Raw genomic sequence first — 15,314 nt, 5'->3', positions numbered from 1 at the left:
GGAGCTCACCCAGCCCCTCGAGCACCCTGGGGTGACATGGGGACCAGTGGCCCAGCCCTGCAGCACCCATGGGCCTGGGGGAGCAGCCGGGAGGGAACTCACCACTTGATGAAGTGAACTCTCTTGTTTCCCTGCAGAACAACAAAACCGAAGGGAGTGAAGGCCAAAAACGCTGCGTTCCCCGACACATCCTGGAAGACAACGGCAACTTCTCAGGAGAATATTCCAAAGCCAGCACAGCTTCCCAGACCCTCAGCAGCCCGCAGCCCTAACGGTGGCAGCAGAGGCTCCTGACAGCCCCTCCTGGACTGCAGCATTCTGCACACACAGCCAAACCTGCAGCTGAATCCCAGGGCAGCTCCCTCGCAAGGAACCAGCAGGGCAGGCAGTGCCCCACCAGCCCTTTCACTACTAATTAAACCAGAAAATGGTAAAAACCCGTTACTTGACTCCCTCCAAGCCCTGCTCAGCCAGCGCAGTTGGGCGGCATCGAGACAGTTTAAAACCAGTAATTAGTGTAACGTAGGGAGCAAGGCAGCAGTTTCACTTAATCATAAGGTCTGGGCTCCAGGCAGTGATCATTAACAAGGGATGCCTGGTTGGTGCCCGCTGTGGTTTCTCGCCAGGCGTGGCATGAAGTGTCCCAGCACCAAGCAGAGCTGGGATGTCCCGTGCCCCAGATCTCCCCAGCTTGGGGTTACAACTCTGCCCTCTTCTCCCAGCCCCTACCTGGCTCAACCCAGAGGTGAGATATCTCTGTGGTTCACTTTGCATTTGACTGCCTGCATGAGGAAACCTCTCTCACAGCTCCCTAACCAGGGCTGGGGGGTCCTCGCCCCCCTCTCCCCTCCTGGCTTGGCTGCCTCTGGCACAGCCCACAGCTCTGCCCACTGGAGGGGGCAGATGGGACTTGGGACCAGCCACTGGCACCTCTGCAGCTCAGTGCGGGTCAGAGCCAGGAATCCACTGCAAGGAATAGTGTTTAGAAAACTGATGTACCTTGCAAGGGTGTGGGTCAACCCCATAGGTCTCGAGAGTCTGGGCTTTCCTGAGAAAATTCAGCTCTGAAGTAGCTGGTGTCTGCCCACTGCGGGAGGGAGGAAAGGGGAAAAAAAAGAGTATTCCATGGGAGACATGAACATAAAAGTCAGCGTCCAGCTACAGGGTTTCTGTTAAGGATGAGAAGCACCAGCCACGGCACATTCCCTGCACATCAGCACCTCATTCCCTGCACATCAGCACCACATTCCCCGCACATCAGCACCACTCGTGCAGCAGGAGCCCAGCCCCGACCCAGCCGCCCGGAGCCGGGAGACGCCGGCTCGGCAGCACCAGGAGGGACCAAATCCCGGGAGCATCTGCAGAATCTGGGGCTGAACTTCCTATGGCAAGCACGGGCATTTCTTGCCAGGCAGAGGGAAGCAGCAGCCCACAGCAGGTAGGGGCACTGGGAGGTGAAACCCCCGGGGCCGGAGCAGCGTCCAGTCAGGATGTGGTTCCGGAGGCGCGGCCAGTGCCACGAGAGGACAGGGCTGTGCTGACAGCCCTTCATGCCTCGTGTCCATAGAGTGGGGGTGGCAGGAGGGGAGCTACAGGGGTTTTGGTCACTGTCCCCATTCGACCAGGGGAAACCAGGGGTCCCACAGGTTGTGCCGGCAGACCCAACAGCCCCAGGAGTGGGAGAAACCCCTCAGCCCTGCCCGGAGCAGGGGGAGGAATCTTGAGCTGGTTTTTCCACATTGCTGCTGCATGTATTTGTCTGCACTTCCTGCAGCTCCTCCTCGGCTGCTTGATCGCCTTTCCCTCTCGGTGAGGGAAGCACCAGCTCTCTCAAAGCGGCTCTGCTCGGCGGTTTTGCTTTTCCCAAGAGCACTGCAAGCTCTCAGCTGGGGCTGACAGGCTGGAGCAGGGAGTGCTCACCCCACGGCACGACTGAAAATCCCACCCAGGGATAAAGATCAGCCAAGCATCAGTGATCCCTGCAGCAGCCGACGCTCCCACTCAGCAAAGCCCCCCCGGTACCTCAGCTCTGACTTGTGGATCTCTGCAATTTTCCTCTCCAGCTTCTCCGAGTGCTTGGGGAAGAACTGGAACTTGGAGCTGTAGCCTTCTGGGTGCTTCCCTGGATCGTAGTCCCCGATCTCAGCTGGTAGGAGACAGAACCAGTGAGGAACAGCAGAGTCCATCCCTGCACCCCCAATCCCGGCAGCGTCGTCAGCGCCAGCGCCGGGTCAGGGCTGGAAGCATCCCAGGAATGCTGTTCTGCCCTGGTCATGCTTCCCATCAGGAGGAATCGTTCGTCAGACATCAACTGCATCCAGTGACAGGATGAAGGGACCTTGTTCTCATTTCATTCCCTCCAGCCTCAGGTCCTCAGCAAAATGCAGACATTACATTAATTTTTATGATTTCTGCTGAAAACACTAATAGAGGGAACATACCAGCACTGTAAAATAACTCAGAAATGCTCCAGAGCTGAAACTTGCCTTTTTTGATTGCTGGGTGCATCCTCCCAGCTCATCCAGGGGGCACCAAGGGACTGCAAGGTGCTGAGCTGAGCACTCTTGGGTGGGGAAGCCCACCTACACCCAGCACCTGGGTGCTAAGGGCATGTCAAGGTGCTCTTCCACCACTCCAGTGTCACCACCACACCAGTGCCACCCAGCCCTCCCAACAGTCTGCTGGTCCTCACTGGGTGCCCAGGTGTTGCACCACGCTGAGTGGACACCAGCCACCTTGGTGTGGAGGCCAGAGCAGGCAGAGCTGTGCCAGCAGAACAGGCAGGAGGGCAGGGCAGGCAGAAGGTTTCCTGAGGTTTTCCTGCTCCAAACTCCAACAGCACCTCTGCCACTTGCTGACACAGGCAATTCTTTGCCAAGGCATTTGGCAGCAAGCAAGGAGGTTCCCAAGGCCACTCGCACCAATCCTACCCTCAGCAGAGCTGCAGCTCCAAGCCCCTGCACAGCCTCCTGGGGTAGCACGGTGCCATGGGGTGCAGCTGTGCTGGGACAAGCACAGGACATGGCTGGGGTCACCCCAGGGTTGCTCATGGGGATACCACAGCCCCAGATGCCAAAGGGACAGTGTAGGGAGCAAATGGCAGTGTGGGGCACCAAGACCCCAATATCAGACCCAGGGCAATTGTGGAGTCCCCATCCCTGGAGGTATCTAAAAGCCATGTAGACGTGGTGCTGAGGGACAGGGATCAGTGGTGACCTTGGCAGGGCTGGGGTAACGGCTGGACTGGATGGTCTTAAAGGTCTTTTCCAACCAGAACAATTCAATGAGTTTATCAATCTCACCCTCCTGCCCAGCACAGCACAGGGACAGCCCTGAAGCACGAGCCCCGCACTGGTGGGATGACATTTGTATTCTAGGAGCAGTGATCTGTTGTAAGTGAAGTAATGTAATCAGTCCTTAGCATGAAAAGCAAATTTATCTTGTCAGAAGGCATTACCCTGAAGGATATAGGCGGCCAGCAAAGCAGCATCCGACGTCTTGCAGAGGAGACGTCCGTGGTAGAGATCCCTTTTGATCTGCAGGAAGACTAAATACCTGAGGATGGAGGAGACAGTCCATTCATTAAGCAAAGTTTAAATTACCTAAACAGGCAATTTAGATGTGGAATATCTGCCGCGAGACACTTGCACTAACATCTCTCTCCCAGTAGCTCATGTCCCAGACACCAGGCCGGCTGGGACAGCGAGTGCGAATCACCCGGCAGTTCCCCAGGGCTGCACCGGGGCTCGGAGCTCCACAGCCCTGTCCGGCTCCAGCCTGCAGGGACGGGGCGCCCGCACCCGGGGCGATGGAGGTCCCGGTGTAGGAAAAGAGCTCCCTCACACGGGGATACTTGGGTGTGTATTCCCACCAAGGAAAACACGGGGAGGAGGAGGTGCTTTCACAAGGGCATGGAGCAACAGGACAAGGTAGTGGCTTTAAGCTGGAAGACGGGAGATTTAGGTTGGACGTTAGGAAGGAATTCCTCACTGTGAGGGCGATGAGACCCTGGCCGAGGCTGCCCAGAGAAGCTGTGGCTGCCCCATCCCTGGCAGTGTTGAAGGGCAGGTTGGATGGGGCTTGGAGCAGCCTGGGCTGGTGGGAGGTGTCCCTGCCCATGCAGGGAGGTTGGGACTGGGTGGACTTTAAGATCCTTTCCTAGCCAAGCCATTCCATGGTCCTATAGCCCCCCCAGCCCATCACAAGGTCACCGTGGGTGCCCAGGATGATGCTCTGAAGGGTGTCTGGTGGTCCTGAGCCCACCAGCAACTGCTGCACTTCCCACTCCTGCATCCTTGCCTGGCTGCTCATCCTTCCCACCACCCAACCTCCTCCTCCCCCAACGTGCTGTGTCCTTCCAGGTCTCTCCATATGCACCCACTTCCCTGCTCACCAGTGACCAACCCTACATTACCCACACTGAGCTGCCCCTTGCACTCATCCATCTCTGTCTTCATGCACCAAAGTCCAGTGAAAAGATAAACTATGTCAGAAAAACCATGTATTTGAATAAATTTAAACCTAAGTAACAGTTTGGGCTGAGTCATGTGGCAATGCATGAGGGAAAAAGCTTTTGATGGTAAAATGTAAGTCACAGAGTGAAGGAGCAAAGTGGAAATGGGAGTGCTTGGAAATGTGTTTCAATAGCCAGACCTGCACTCTGCAGTAGCTCAGTCATGCTTCATTTCTCAAATCCGTATTTATGATGAGATAAACCACTAATTTTCACAGATAAAATGTATTAAAGAGAAACCCAGATATTAAAGTGTCCTCAGCCCAGGGGAAAGTGAATTTTAAGGCCAGGTTTGAGCTGCAGTTGCAGACACAACTTGAATGGCAGTGAACAGGGGCTCACCCTGGTGTCATGGGGGACAAACGGGGACAAGGACCTCTGGCACCTCACCCAGCACCAGCCTGTCCCCAGCACTCACCTCACCAAAACTGCAGAATTAAATGGGTTTAATCCTGCCAACCCTCCCAGCCCTGCTCATGTGCCCCACAGGGAAACCCTCTGCTCCCTTCAGGCTGTAGGTCTGAACTGGTTTGACATACAGAAACATCCAGGTTTTCCAAAGCTTTGCCTATGCCTTGGAAATATTCCCAGGAAAGGGGAGGTTCCTGGGGCAGCATGGGGCTGTGGGATGAGGCTGCCTCGGAAAAGGGCAGCAAAGGTGGTAAACATTTCTGAGCCCAAACTGACGGTCTCCTTGGGCTGGATCTCTCCCCGATGCTCCTTGTGTCCAGCTCCCACGTCCAAATCCCTGACCCGAATCCCAATTCTCCCTGCTGTGCCCGCCAGCTGCAGCTGTTGGCTGAGTTCTGATGAAAGGGCAGGAGCACAAAGCACATCCTGTCTGAGCAGCTCAGTGCCCGCGCGGGCTGCGCACCCAGACCTGCCTTTGGCCCTTTCACATTTAAATCAAGGCCCCGACGCTGCCCCGGGCTGGGGCTGCTGGGGGAAACGAAAGAAATGCCTCTCGAGCCAACCAAGGCGATATCCCCGTGTGAAACTATCCGTGGGCACTTTTGGGGGTCCCCGAAAATGCGTCCGTCTGTAAACAAAGATCAATCATGCGCAGGAAGGCTGATGGCAGCACAGGTCCTGGCAGCAGCAGAGACCGGCATTCCGGACATGAAGATGCTTTTAAACAGGACCAGCAAACGCACACAGGGCTCTTGACGAATCCCCTCCTCCTAATCTGCATCTCCTCTCTACCATGAGAACCGTCGGACTCTTTCTCAGGCTTCCAAACACCTCGTGGTGTTTTTTTAGTTCTGGTTTTTGGGTCCCATGAAACACGAGCAGAGCTTTCCTTAGCTTTGTACCACCCTCATGGGGAAAACAAACTCTGGAAGAGTTTTTGATACACATCACCAGCCTCTACTGCTTCTAACTGATCTGCCCAAAAAACCCACAGTTTATTAATACAGAACTGAAGGAAAAAGCTGAGCCCAGGTATGTCCCAAACACGCTGCACAACAGGCTGCAACGGCCCTGACATCCCCACTCATCTGCTGCCTGCAGAAATAGGCTGAAAATCCCAAGAATTAAATCCTGGAATATATTTAGCTCTATCAGTAAGCCTACTTAATTCTCCACACACTTGGCATGGACCCCGGCTGTTCCTGGGAATGTGTGAGGGCAGCAGAGCATCCACCCCCAGGGAGAGGGGGAGCCCCGCGTGGGCCGGGATGCACCGAGTGATTCGGGGAGCCCAGCGTGGGGCTGCAGAGCTGGAGCTGCCCCAGGAGTGATGAGGCCTTCTTGGTACCACACGGGGGGCTTGGGCCCAGACGTTGGGGGTCCCACAAGGTGCAGCACCCGGCTGTCAGCACTGCATGGGTTTCCAGCTGGGGAGAGGTCACAAGGAGTTTGTGCTACTTTTGTCTGTTTTTCAGAGGTCAGGGGGGGCTTTCTTCTTTAGGACCAACAAGCCTTGGACTGAGGTCCCTCACAGGGACAGGATGGGGGCACTGCAGCTGCAGACATAAATAATCATGGTTTTTCCCCCAGAGAAGACCCTGGCACGCTGCAGGGAAGGGCAGGCTCTGGTGCAGCCCGGGAGCTGCATTTGGCTTGGGCAGGATGGTGCTGGGGCCACAAGGGATGTTCCTGGAGCGGTGCTGCCCTGAGCACTTCCTCCTGGGAATGTAGTTTTGTAAGCAGGGGCAGCCGAGGACCAAGGCAGGGGGTGACACCCACAGGCAGTGCTCCCTGCCTGGCACAACCGCTCCAGGTGGGGATTTCCACACTTCTCCCTCTCAGCTGAGACAATCCACGGTTTGTTTGGAAATCTAACTGGCTGCTGCTTCCCCTTGACCATAAAATGGAGCAGGGCAGAGTGTGTCCCTGCCCTGGCCAAGCCTTTGGTGCCCAGTGCCCCTGTGCCAGGTCCTACCTACCTGGTGATCTCCTCCTTCAGAGCCGCCGGGTCCGTGGGGTAAAACTTGACGCGGAAGCACATGGTGAAGGGAGGTTGGGCTGCAGGAGAACAGCGACGCTGCGGTCACCGAGCGCCAGGGCTGGTCCCCTTCATCCTCCCAAATAACCCCCCTCGAGGAGACCGTCAGATATTGCTGGGGGTCTCATCTGCTCCCCCAGGGCCCCCAAAGACACCAGGAAAGCACCCATGGCAGATCCCATTTGCTCATCCCAGCATTTCTGTCTTGGCAAGTGCCCTGTGCCTGGGGGATGCATGACCAGCTGCAACTGCCCTGGGACTGGTGGAGGATGATCCCACTTCCCACCCAGCAGAACAGCCCTGTGGACAACCAAAAAGACCCTTTTTGGGAGACGTGCTGGGAACTGACCACCAAAAAAAAATTTTAAAAATAGAGAAAATGAAGAAAACAAAAATAAATCTAAAAGGACGGGAGCGAGCACTGCCTGCCCAGGATGTCTGCTCCCAGGAATACTCACCCCTCATTTGCTTGACAACTGACTTGGTAAATTCCAGCCAATGCTGAAAGGAAAAAGAAGGTAATAAAGCCAACTCTGTAGCAAAACCTTTCAATTAATAACTTTGAATCTCCAGGGGAAAATTAAATAAACAAAAAAACCTCTGCTTGACATAAAAGCCTGTGCTGTGGCAGATCCACAGGCTGCACAGCAGAGGGGGGGTGGGCTGCAGCCCCTGCCCAGGAAATCACCAGCTGAAACCAACTGAGTGAAGAGGATCCAGGGTCTGTAATTATGGCACTACACTGGGAAGGTGAAGTTCAGTCCCAGATTCTGAAATTCCACCTGTGTCCCATCAAAAACAAACCACATGCTCCACCTGCACCAGGTCTCTGCCAGAGCTGCTGCTTGGATCTGACACCAATTGAGCATGTTTAGAAAACAAAGAGCTGTCAGTCACGCAGTGGCCTCAGATGCCTGAGTATTGGGAACCCCAGAACACCAAAGCAAAGCGACTACAACCAAGGCAAATGCCAATTAGCACAGAGGAGGACAGACCTGCAGAGATACGGCAGTGACGTCTGGGACTGCCATAGAAAACACGAAGAATTCATGTCTTCCATGAAGACAAAACCAGTGAGCTGAGGGAAGATTTTACTGTATTTTTCTTCACTTTTCAGCATCTCTGCTGCTCATGGTCCTGTGTTCTCAATACATACATCTCACTTGTCACAGCCCCGGGGCAGCACCAGGCTGCTCAAGGCCACAATTCAAAATGAAAAAGTTTTTGATGAGTGCCATGAGCACTCCCAGCAGGAGCCAGAGCTGTGCCTGGAGCTGTGCCTGGAGCAGGCTGCTGCAGCCCCCTCTCCCCCATCATTCCAGTCCCACAGCCCCCAGGCACTCCCATGTCTTGTTTCACCACCAAAGGCCACACACAAGTGGCTGGACTCTTGGCACAGAGCTGTGGTGTGGCCTCATCTCGTATTAAAATACATCTGTGCCAGCAGCAGTCCTGGAAACCCAGTGCCAGGAGATCTCCCTCCTTGCCTTTGCTGTACCAGCAGCTCCTCCCACTCTGCAGACAGGAGATGCTCTCATTGCTCATGGGGCCCTGGGAGCCCTGGGAGTTCCTCCAGCTCGTGCATCCCAACCCATGCCAGGACATGGAGGTGCTGCTGCTGGAGCCCTGGTGCACCCCAGCCTCCTCCCTGGGTCTGCAGAATGGGACACAGCCCTGGCACTGGCAGAAGAGCTGGGAAGGGGTGGGGGGTCTTCCCGGTGTGCTCAGGGGGGCCCTGCGTAGATGCTCTTCCCACAGGCAACACAACCACCCCCTCAGGGCACCATGACGACCCATCCCAGCAGCAGGGCAAGGAGAACTGGTGGGGAAGAGCCCCTCAGCACTGCTGGGGCTGAATTCCATCCCAGCCGTTTGCCTCACACCCCGGGTCACAGCACAAGTCTGCCAGCACCAGGATGCAAAGCCCCCCCACCCCCAGGATGGGCTCTCACCCTTTGCTTGTCGGGGTCCACAAAGCGAATGCCAAAGTAGTCCTTCTCCAGCAGGTTCAGGTGGTGGCAGAGAAGGTCGAAGAGGTACTGGCCCTTGGCATCTCTCTGCAAGACAAAGAAACTTGTTTACAAAGGGCAGGAGGAGGGTGGTGGGGTCCAGAACCTGTAAGGTGACACCAAGGATGGCCAGCAACGTGCCAGCTCTGCTGCTGCTGGGGTCCCTGGCTGGTGGCACGGCACAGCTCCTGGGCAGCTCACTGCACCCTGCTCTGACAGCCTCTCCCTGCTCTGGCACCATGGCGGGAGCCCAGTCCTGACCTGCCATTTTCAGCACATTTCTTCTGTGCCCTTTTCTGCTCTTGAGCTTTTAGGACAAACCTTCCCCTTGCCCTGGGCTCTGCTCACACGTTTATAGCTCCTCCTGGACCAGACCCCAACTCCAGAGGGAGCGGGAGCAGCTGGGCAAGGAGAACGACAGCACTGCGAGGTCCTGCGTGCCAGTGCAACTCGCTGACAGTGCCAGGCTGAACATTAATGGAATTTTAAAGTATTATAGATATAAAATCTGATACATCTCAAAATTGTTAAAAATTTAATTTCCAGCACTGCGAAGACTGAAGCACAGGCTGAATTTGAGCACTGGGAGCTACTCCATAGCTCTGCTGGGCCCAAGACACCCTGGTCCTTCCTGTGTTTGGTGTGGAAAAGCAGCACCCAGAGAGCAGAGGCCACCAGGACCCCAGTGACACCCACTCACAGCCCCCCAAAACCTCAGTCACAGCTCATCCAGCCATGGGGGTCACTGCTGGGGCTGTGCAGCCTCTTATCAAAGAGATGATCACCACTTTATCCAGAAATGGCTTTCCCACCCGCTAAAGGTTTGGCATCAATAAATCGAGAGTTAGAATGAGGCTCTTCTGGTTCTGGCTCTTCAGAATCACACCCCCAAGGGCCATAGAACCCCCCTCCCTGAGAACTGATCTATCAGCAATGGGACTCACCCAGACCAAGGGTACAGCTGGGCAATGCCACGTATCCAGCCCCTTAAAGTTCTCCAACGTTTTCCATCCAATTTGTAATTGACAACTGCAACATTTTGCTTCTGGACAAGAACCCAGAGTCACCCCAATAACTCATCAACCTCTGCTCAGTGGAGCTGCCTGCAGCATCTACCACAGGGGACCTGCTCTACCCCACAGTCCATAGAGAAGCTGCTGCACTCGCGGTCCATAGGGGACCTGCTTTCCCTTGCAGCCACTGGGGAGCCCGCATCCAGAGCAGCGTCTCGGCAGATCAAAGGCTGCTCCTGGCAGCTGCCTCCTTCAGAGAACACGGGTTTCTGTTTCCCGACAAATACATTTAAAACTCGTGTTATCTGATCACAGGATCGCTCGGCAGAGACAGCCCGGGCCATCAGGGAACCCCGCGGCTCTGGCACTAGCACGTTCCTGGGGCTGGGTACGGTGGGATAAATGTCCCTGAAGCTTAAATAAATAGTGCTTTGTCAGGGAGCCTTGGGGGCACACAACCCCCGGGGAAACCGGCTGCAGAAGGGCTTTGTTTGAGCAGACGAGATGACGCTGAGATGCAGTTTCAGTCTCTGCCCTGTGCTTTGTAAACCCCTGCGGGCCAATAAACAGGGCTGGGGGTTGCTCTCACCGTGCCGGGGGCGGCAGGGAGGTTTTGCTCTCCCGCAAGCGAATCCCCCGGGAGGGATGGCGGAGGATCCCAGGAGGATCCCAGGAGGATCCCGGGAGAAGCCGCTGCGCGTGACACCGCCTCCCACGGCCGCCGGTGCCACGGAAAGCCAGAGCCTGAGGGCAGCCCCGGCCGCGGGCCGGTCTGTGTCCTGGGGCAACTGCGGTGCCTCGGGGCTGCAGTCCAGGACCAGCCCCGGACCCAGCCTCAGCCCCAAAACCAGCCCAGAAACAGCCCCAGCCCTGCTGCTCACGCTGCCCATGCAGCAACCACGGCTCAGCATCCTGCTCCAGGATTGCAGCTCCTTGGAAGGATGCTGGACACCACCGACCCACCCAAGGGAACACAACCGAGGACTCCAGACGCTGTGCACAGGGGCCAGGAGGCTGTTTGGCACCTGAGAGGACAAGTGTCCCCGTGCCGGGCTGGCTGCTGGCACAGCACGGCCCGGCCCGGAGAGCTGCCCCGCCGGGGTCAGGCAGAGCCGGGCTGGGCTGTCGGGCGCTGCTGTGAACACCCAGCAGGCAGGAGGGGCTGCGGGGCACCCAGCCTGGCCCCGCTGATTCACGCTCTCCCCCAGCTTATTACCGAGTTTTTAAGCAACTCTCCTGTTGTCAGAGGTGTGAGACAGCTGCTCTGGGCAGGAGGAAGGGGAATGAGCTGGGAAGGGTTTGCACGGAGGCTGCTGAAGCGTCTGGCAGCCGCAGCTGGGCCGGGAGACGGGCTGGAGCTGAGCGGGCTGTGCCAGCCCAGCCCGGCCCCCGGGAGATGCTGCTGAGCCCACAGACAAACACACGTACCCGCGGGCAGCAGGTCCTGCCGGCCCGCATCAGCTGCCTCTGCCTGCTCTGCTGCAGCCCCCACCTCCCAAACAGCAGAGCTCCCTGCTCACCCCTGCCGTGATGCCCAAATGCATTGGGAAAAAAAGAGGAGATTCCTATTTCCATACCTGGCTATCCAGACTGGTACATCAGCTGCCACCGGTGTCACCAGCCCCAGGTGCTGGCCCCTTGCTGGGCTGATGGTGCTGGTGCTCCCAGCCGTGTTTGTGGCAGCCCTGCAGCCACAGTCACTGGCCAGGGATCCACGGCCTGGGCACCAATGCCACAAGGATTCCCGTGCTTGGGAATCATCCCCAGACACTACCCAGCAGGGACCACCCCACAGAGGAACAAGACACCAGTCCCCAGCAGGGAGCAGGGGGACCTCAGGGTCACCCACACCAGCCTTGTCCCCTTTTAGGCAGCTCAAGGACCAGAAGCCTGGAGTTTGAGCCCAGCTGCTCAGCCCAAGCACCACTGGCCATGGCTCAGGAAAGGAGGCTGCCCATTTATGGGCCTGAACGTGGATTTTGGTGCCGAACTTGAAAAAGCGTGGCCTAGATTGTGCTTTATTAATAGGCTAATTGCGTCTCCGTGTGCTCATCCATCACTGTCAGCCCCAGCACAGGCTGTGCACCCGGCAAGGGTACAAGGACACTGAATGGGAAGGAACAGTGAAACCTGCCAGAATCCAAACCCCTTTTCCTGAGCTAGAGCAAGATAACATTCCTTCACTACAGAATATTAATATTTTTTTTCAATGAGGACTAAAGCTTGAGAAGAGAGAAACTGCAGCAGCAGAACAAACCCCTCAGCCCTGCTCGCCTATTAGGCAGGAAACACCCTGCCCAGATCAGGCCTTAGGAAGACAAAACCTCCTCATTATACAGAAAACACTGACAAAATCTGTTCCCCCAGCATCACACTGCTCAGCACCTCCCAGAGCCAGCTTTGCAGGGGTTTGCTCTGTGCTCTTCTCTCCTTCACTGCCCATGCCCCAAATCAGCACCAATATCTGTATGATGTTTTCCTCTGCAAGGTTAACCCAGAGAAATCCCAAGGAAGGACCCACCACATTTGCCCCCCCAGTCCACTGGAATATGGAGAAAATGTAGAAAAGCAAACGGCCTTACAGGAGGAAACACTTTCCCTTTGATCTCTCTAACTTGAATTAAACATATTCTAAATTAATCATTATGAGTATGTCTTTTAGGAAATTATCAGAACTGTCTTTACAAACCATGACTTAAAAGAGCTGCCTATTGCATAAAACCAGCTTAAATATTCTATGTTTTTATCTTTATATGTTCTTATAAAGCAAGACTTCTATCTGTCCTAAGGTTTGCAGAGTTTTGAGGTCAGGGTCCACCAGTCTGGCAGAGGGACCATGGCCAGCTGCCCTGTCACCAGTCCTGCTCACCACACAGGGAATGCCACATGCCGAGGCAACCCACACCACGACTCTGACACCTCTAATGGCCTTTTTCTGTCTTAAACTTCCACCTGGAGGTAAGCACTGCATGGTGTCCAGACACACCTGGACGCTGCCTGTGGGGTATTACCATTGTTAATTTGTGCCACGGAGCAGGACAATGAGAAGCATTCCCAGTGGTTTGCAGCAGTGGTGCCTGCAGCCAGCAGCAGTGCCTGTGCTGCTGCTGCCAGCGTGGAGCTGTGGAGGATCACAGGGATCACCAGCCACCCTGACATACTGCACTGAACCGTTCTGCTTCATAATGGTCCCTCATTTTGCCCAGTCTTGTGTTAACAGGGACAAGGATGTGCCACTGCTCACAGAGGGCTGCACCACAGCATGGGCAGCTAGAAAATCTGCAGACCTGAACTTTCCTGTGATGGCCCCTTTCACAGTTCCTGCAGCCCCCCAAATGGTTTCAGGGCTGCAGGGCAGTGTGGGGTGACAGTGCTGGGGGGCCTGACCTTCCTCAGCTCAGTCCCTTATCCTCCTTTGCACCTAAACTGATCCAGGGGTGCTGGGATGTCACTGGGACCCAGCGGTGGGGGCTCTTCCCTGCAGAGGAGAGGAGCTGAGCTGGGGACTCCATCCCTCCTCACCGAGCCCTCCAGAGCCATTCAGCCCCACAGCATCTTGACAAGGTCCCTGAGAAGCATCAACACATCACCAACACACTCACACCGAGATTTACTGCTCCCTGCTCAGAGAGGACAGCTCTTCCAGGGAGTTTTATGATCCTTTTTTATGACAGGACAGAAAGACAGCGCTGTGCTGACAGCTGGGAGATCCTGCTGGGATTTTCCAGTGACAAATGCACTCGTCCATGGCTCAGTGATGGGAACCTCCCTGCACTGAGGACAGCAGGGTCTGCTTCCCAACAGAGCCCACCGACCTTCAGCTGGGACCCGTCTGGCCCTAGACCCCCAGCACAGAGGCTGAAGAGCCCCCAGCCCCACTGCAGCATTTGCTCTTCCTGAGCTGAAACCAGGAATTACCCCAACCCGCTCTGGGGATTAAGCACAGGATTTACAGAAGAAATGGCAGCAGTTGGAAGTGGCTCCTTTCTGCACTATTTGGTTTGGAAATCTCATTGTGGAGCCAGCCATTCCTCTCCTCAGCTTAGGAGAAGATTATTTTTTAAAGGAAACTGTCAAAAAAAGTGTATTTTTTAAAGTGAAGTTTAAGCTTAAGTCTCTTTGGCAGCAACATCTGAGCTGGGAGAGATCAAAGACACAACAGCTCCGTTGCCAACATGAAGAGATTTTCACTAGCAATTTGATGCAATATTGTGCTTTAAATGCCTCATTTTCAAAATTCAGGTTTTATTATCCCTTGGACAAAGTTAATGTTCACTTTGCAGGCAGGGAAAGTCCTCCTAACTGACAGCTCTTGTAGCCCTCAAAGTGAGCTGGAGCCTCATCTGAGCTGCGGGGCTAGAAGAAAATGGGCAAAATGATTCCTGAGAAGATTCATTCCCAGACCAGGAACAAGCTCCAGATCTGAGCATGCCTGGAGCAGAGCAGCCTGTGAGCCCCTAACCAGGAACGTTACTTGCAATGTTCCTTCTCACCCTACGGCCCCCGAGGAGGGGCTGCAGTGGGTCCCCCACCACCAGCCTGGTGTCTCCGAGGGGGATGGCTCTGTCCCCAAGGGGCAGGAGGGCCGGGCACGGTGCAGCTCTGGCACCATCTGCTGCTCCTGTGCAGGTGCTGAAACCTCCCTCCTGCAACCCCGGCTGTCCTGCCCTGCCACAGGATCACACAAATATTTAGGTTGGAAAATCACAGAATCACAGCCTGGTTTGGGTTGGGAGGGTAAAGCCCATCCAGTCTCACCCCCTGCATGGGCAGGGACACCTCCCACCAGCCCAGGCTGCTCCAAGCCCCATCCAACCTGCCCTTCAACACTGCCAGGGATGGGGCAGCCACAGCTTCTCTGGGCAACCTGGGCCAGGGTCTCACCGCCCTCACAGCAAAGAATTTCTTCCTCAGATCCTGCCTCAATCTCCCATCTTGAAGCTTGAAACCATACTCCCTTGTCCCATCCCTCCCTGTCCTTGTCCCAAGTCCCTCCCCAGCTTTCCTGGAGCCCCTTCAGGCACTGGAAGGTGCTCTAAGGCCTCCCTGGAGCCTTCTCTTCTCCAGGCTGAACACCCCAACTCCCTCAGCCTGTCTCCACAGCAGAGCTGCTCCAGCCCCTGTGGCCTCCTCTGGACTTGCTGGAGGCTTAAGCCAATATCCAGAAATGACTGAGCAACACAAAGGGGCTGCAGTGCCACAAAAAGGCCCTAGTAAGATGCCCTCAGAGCTACTGGTGAAGTGAGGACTTCAAGGGAGTGCCAAGGGATGGTTCCCAGGAACAGTGCCATGGTTTCTGTGAAGACCCAGTGAGGATCAGCATCAAGGAC

At 55.7% G+C, this 15,314-nt stretch overlaps 1 protein-coding gene across 1 annotated transcript in view; it reads right to left on the bottom strand.

Annotated features, from left to right (window-relative positions):
* Window positions 1–15,314, bottom strand: part of FRMD5 (FERM domain containing 5) — a 66,049-nt gene that overhangs the window by 9,424 nt on the left and 41,311 nt on the right. Inside the window, exons 2-8 of the mRNA XM_051628888.1 lie at window positions 8,915–9,019; window positions 7,421–7,463; window positions 6,904–6,982; window positions 3,458–3,555; window positions 2,023–2,146; window positions 1,000–1,087; window positions 103–191 (exon numbers count right to left, since the gene is read on the bottom strand). Coding sequence (XP_051484848.1) covers window positions 103–191; window positions 1,000–1,087; window positions 2,023–2,146; window positions 3,458–3,555; window positions 6,904–6,982; window positions 7,421–7,463; window positions 8,915–9,019 — 626 coding nt within the window. The remainder of the gene's footprint in view (window positions 1–102; window positions 192–999; window positions 1,088–2,022; window positions 2,147–3,457; window positions 3,556–6,903; window positions 6,983–7,420; window positions 7,464–8,914; window positions 9,020–15,314) is intronic.

The sequence above is a fragment of the Apus apus genome, chromosome 10, assembly GCF_020740795.1.
Source record: "Apus apus isolate bApuApu2 chromosome 10, bApuApu2.pri.cur, whole genome shotgun sequence".
NCBI lineage: Eukaryota > Metazoa > Chordata > Aves > Apodiformes > Apodidae > Apus > Apus apus.
This window is presented reverse-complemented; position numbering and strand designations above follow the sequence as displayed.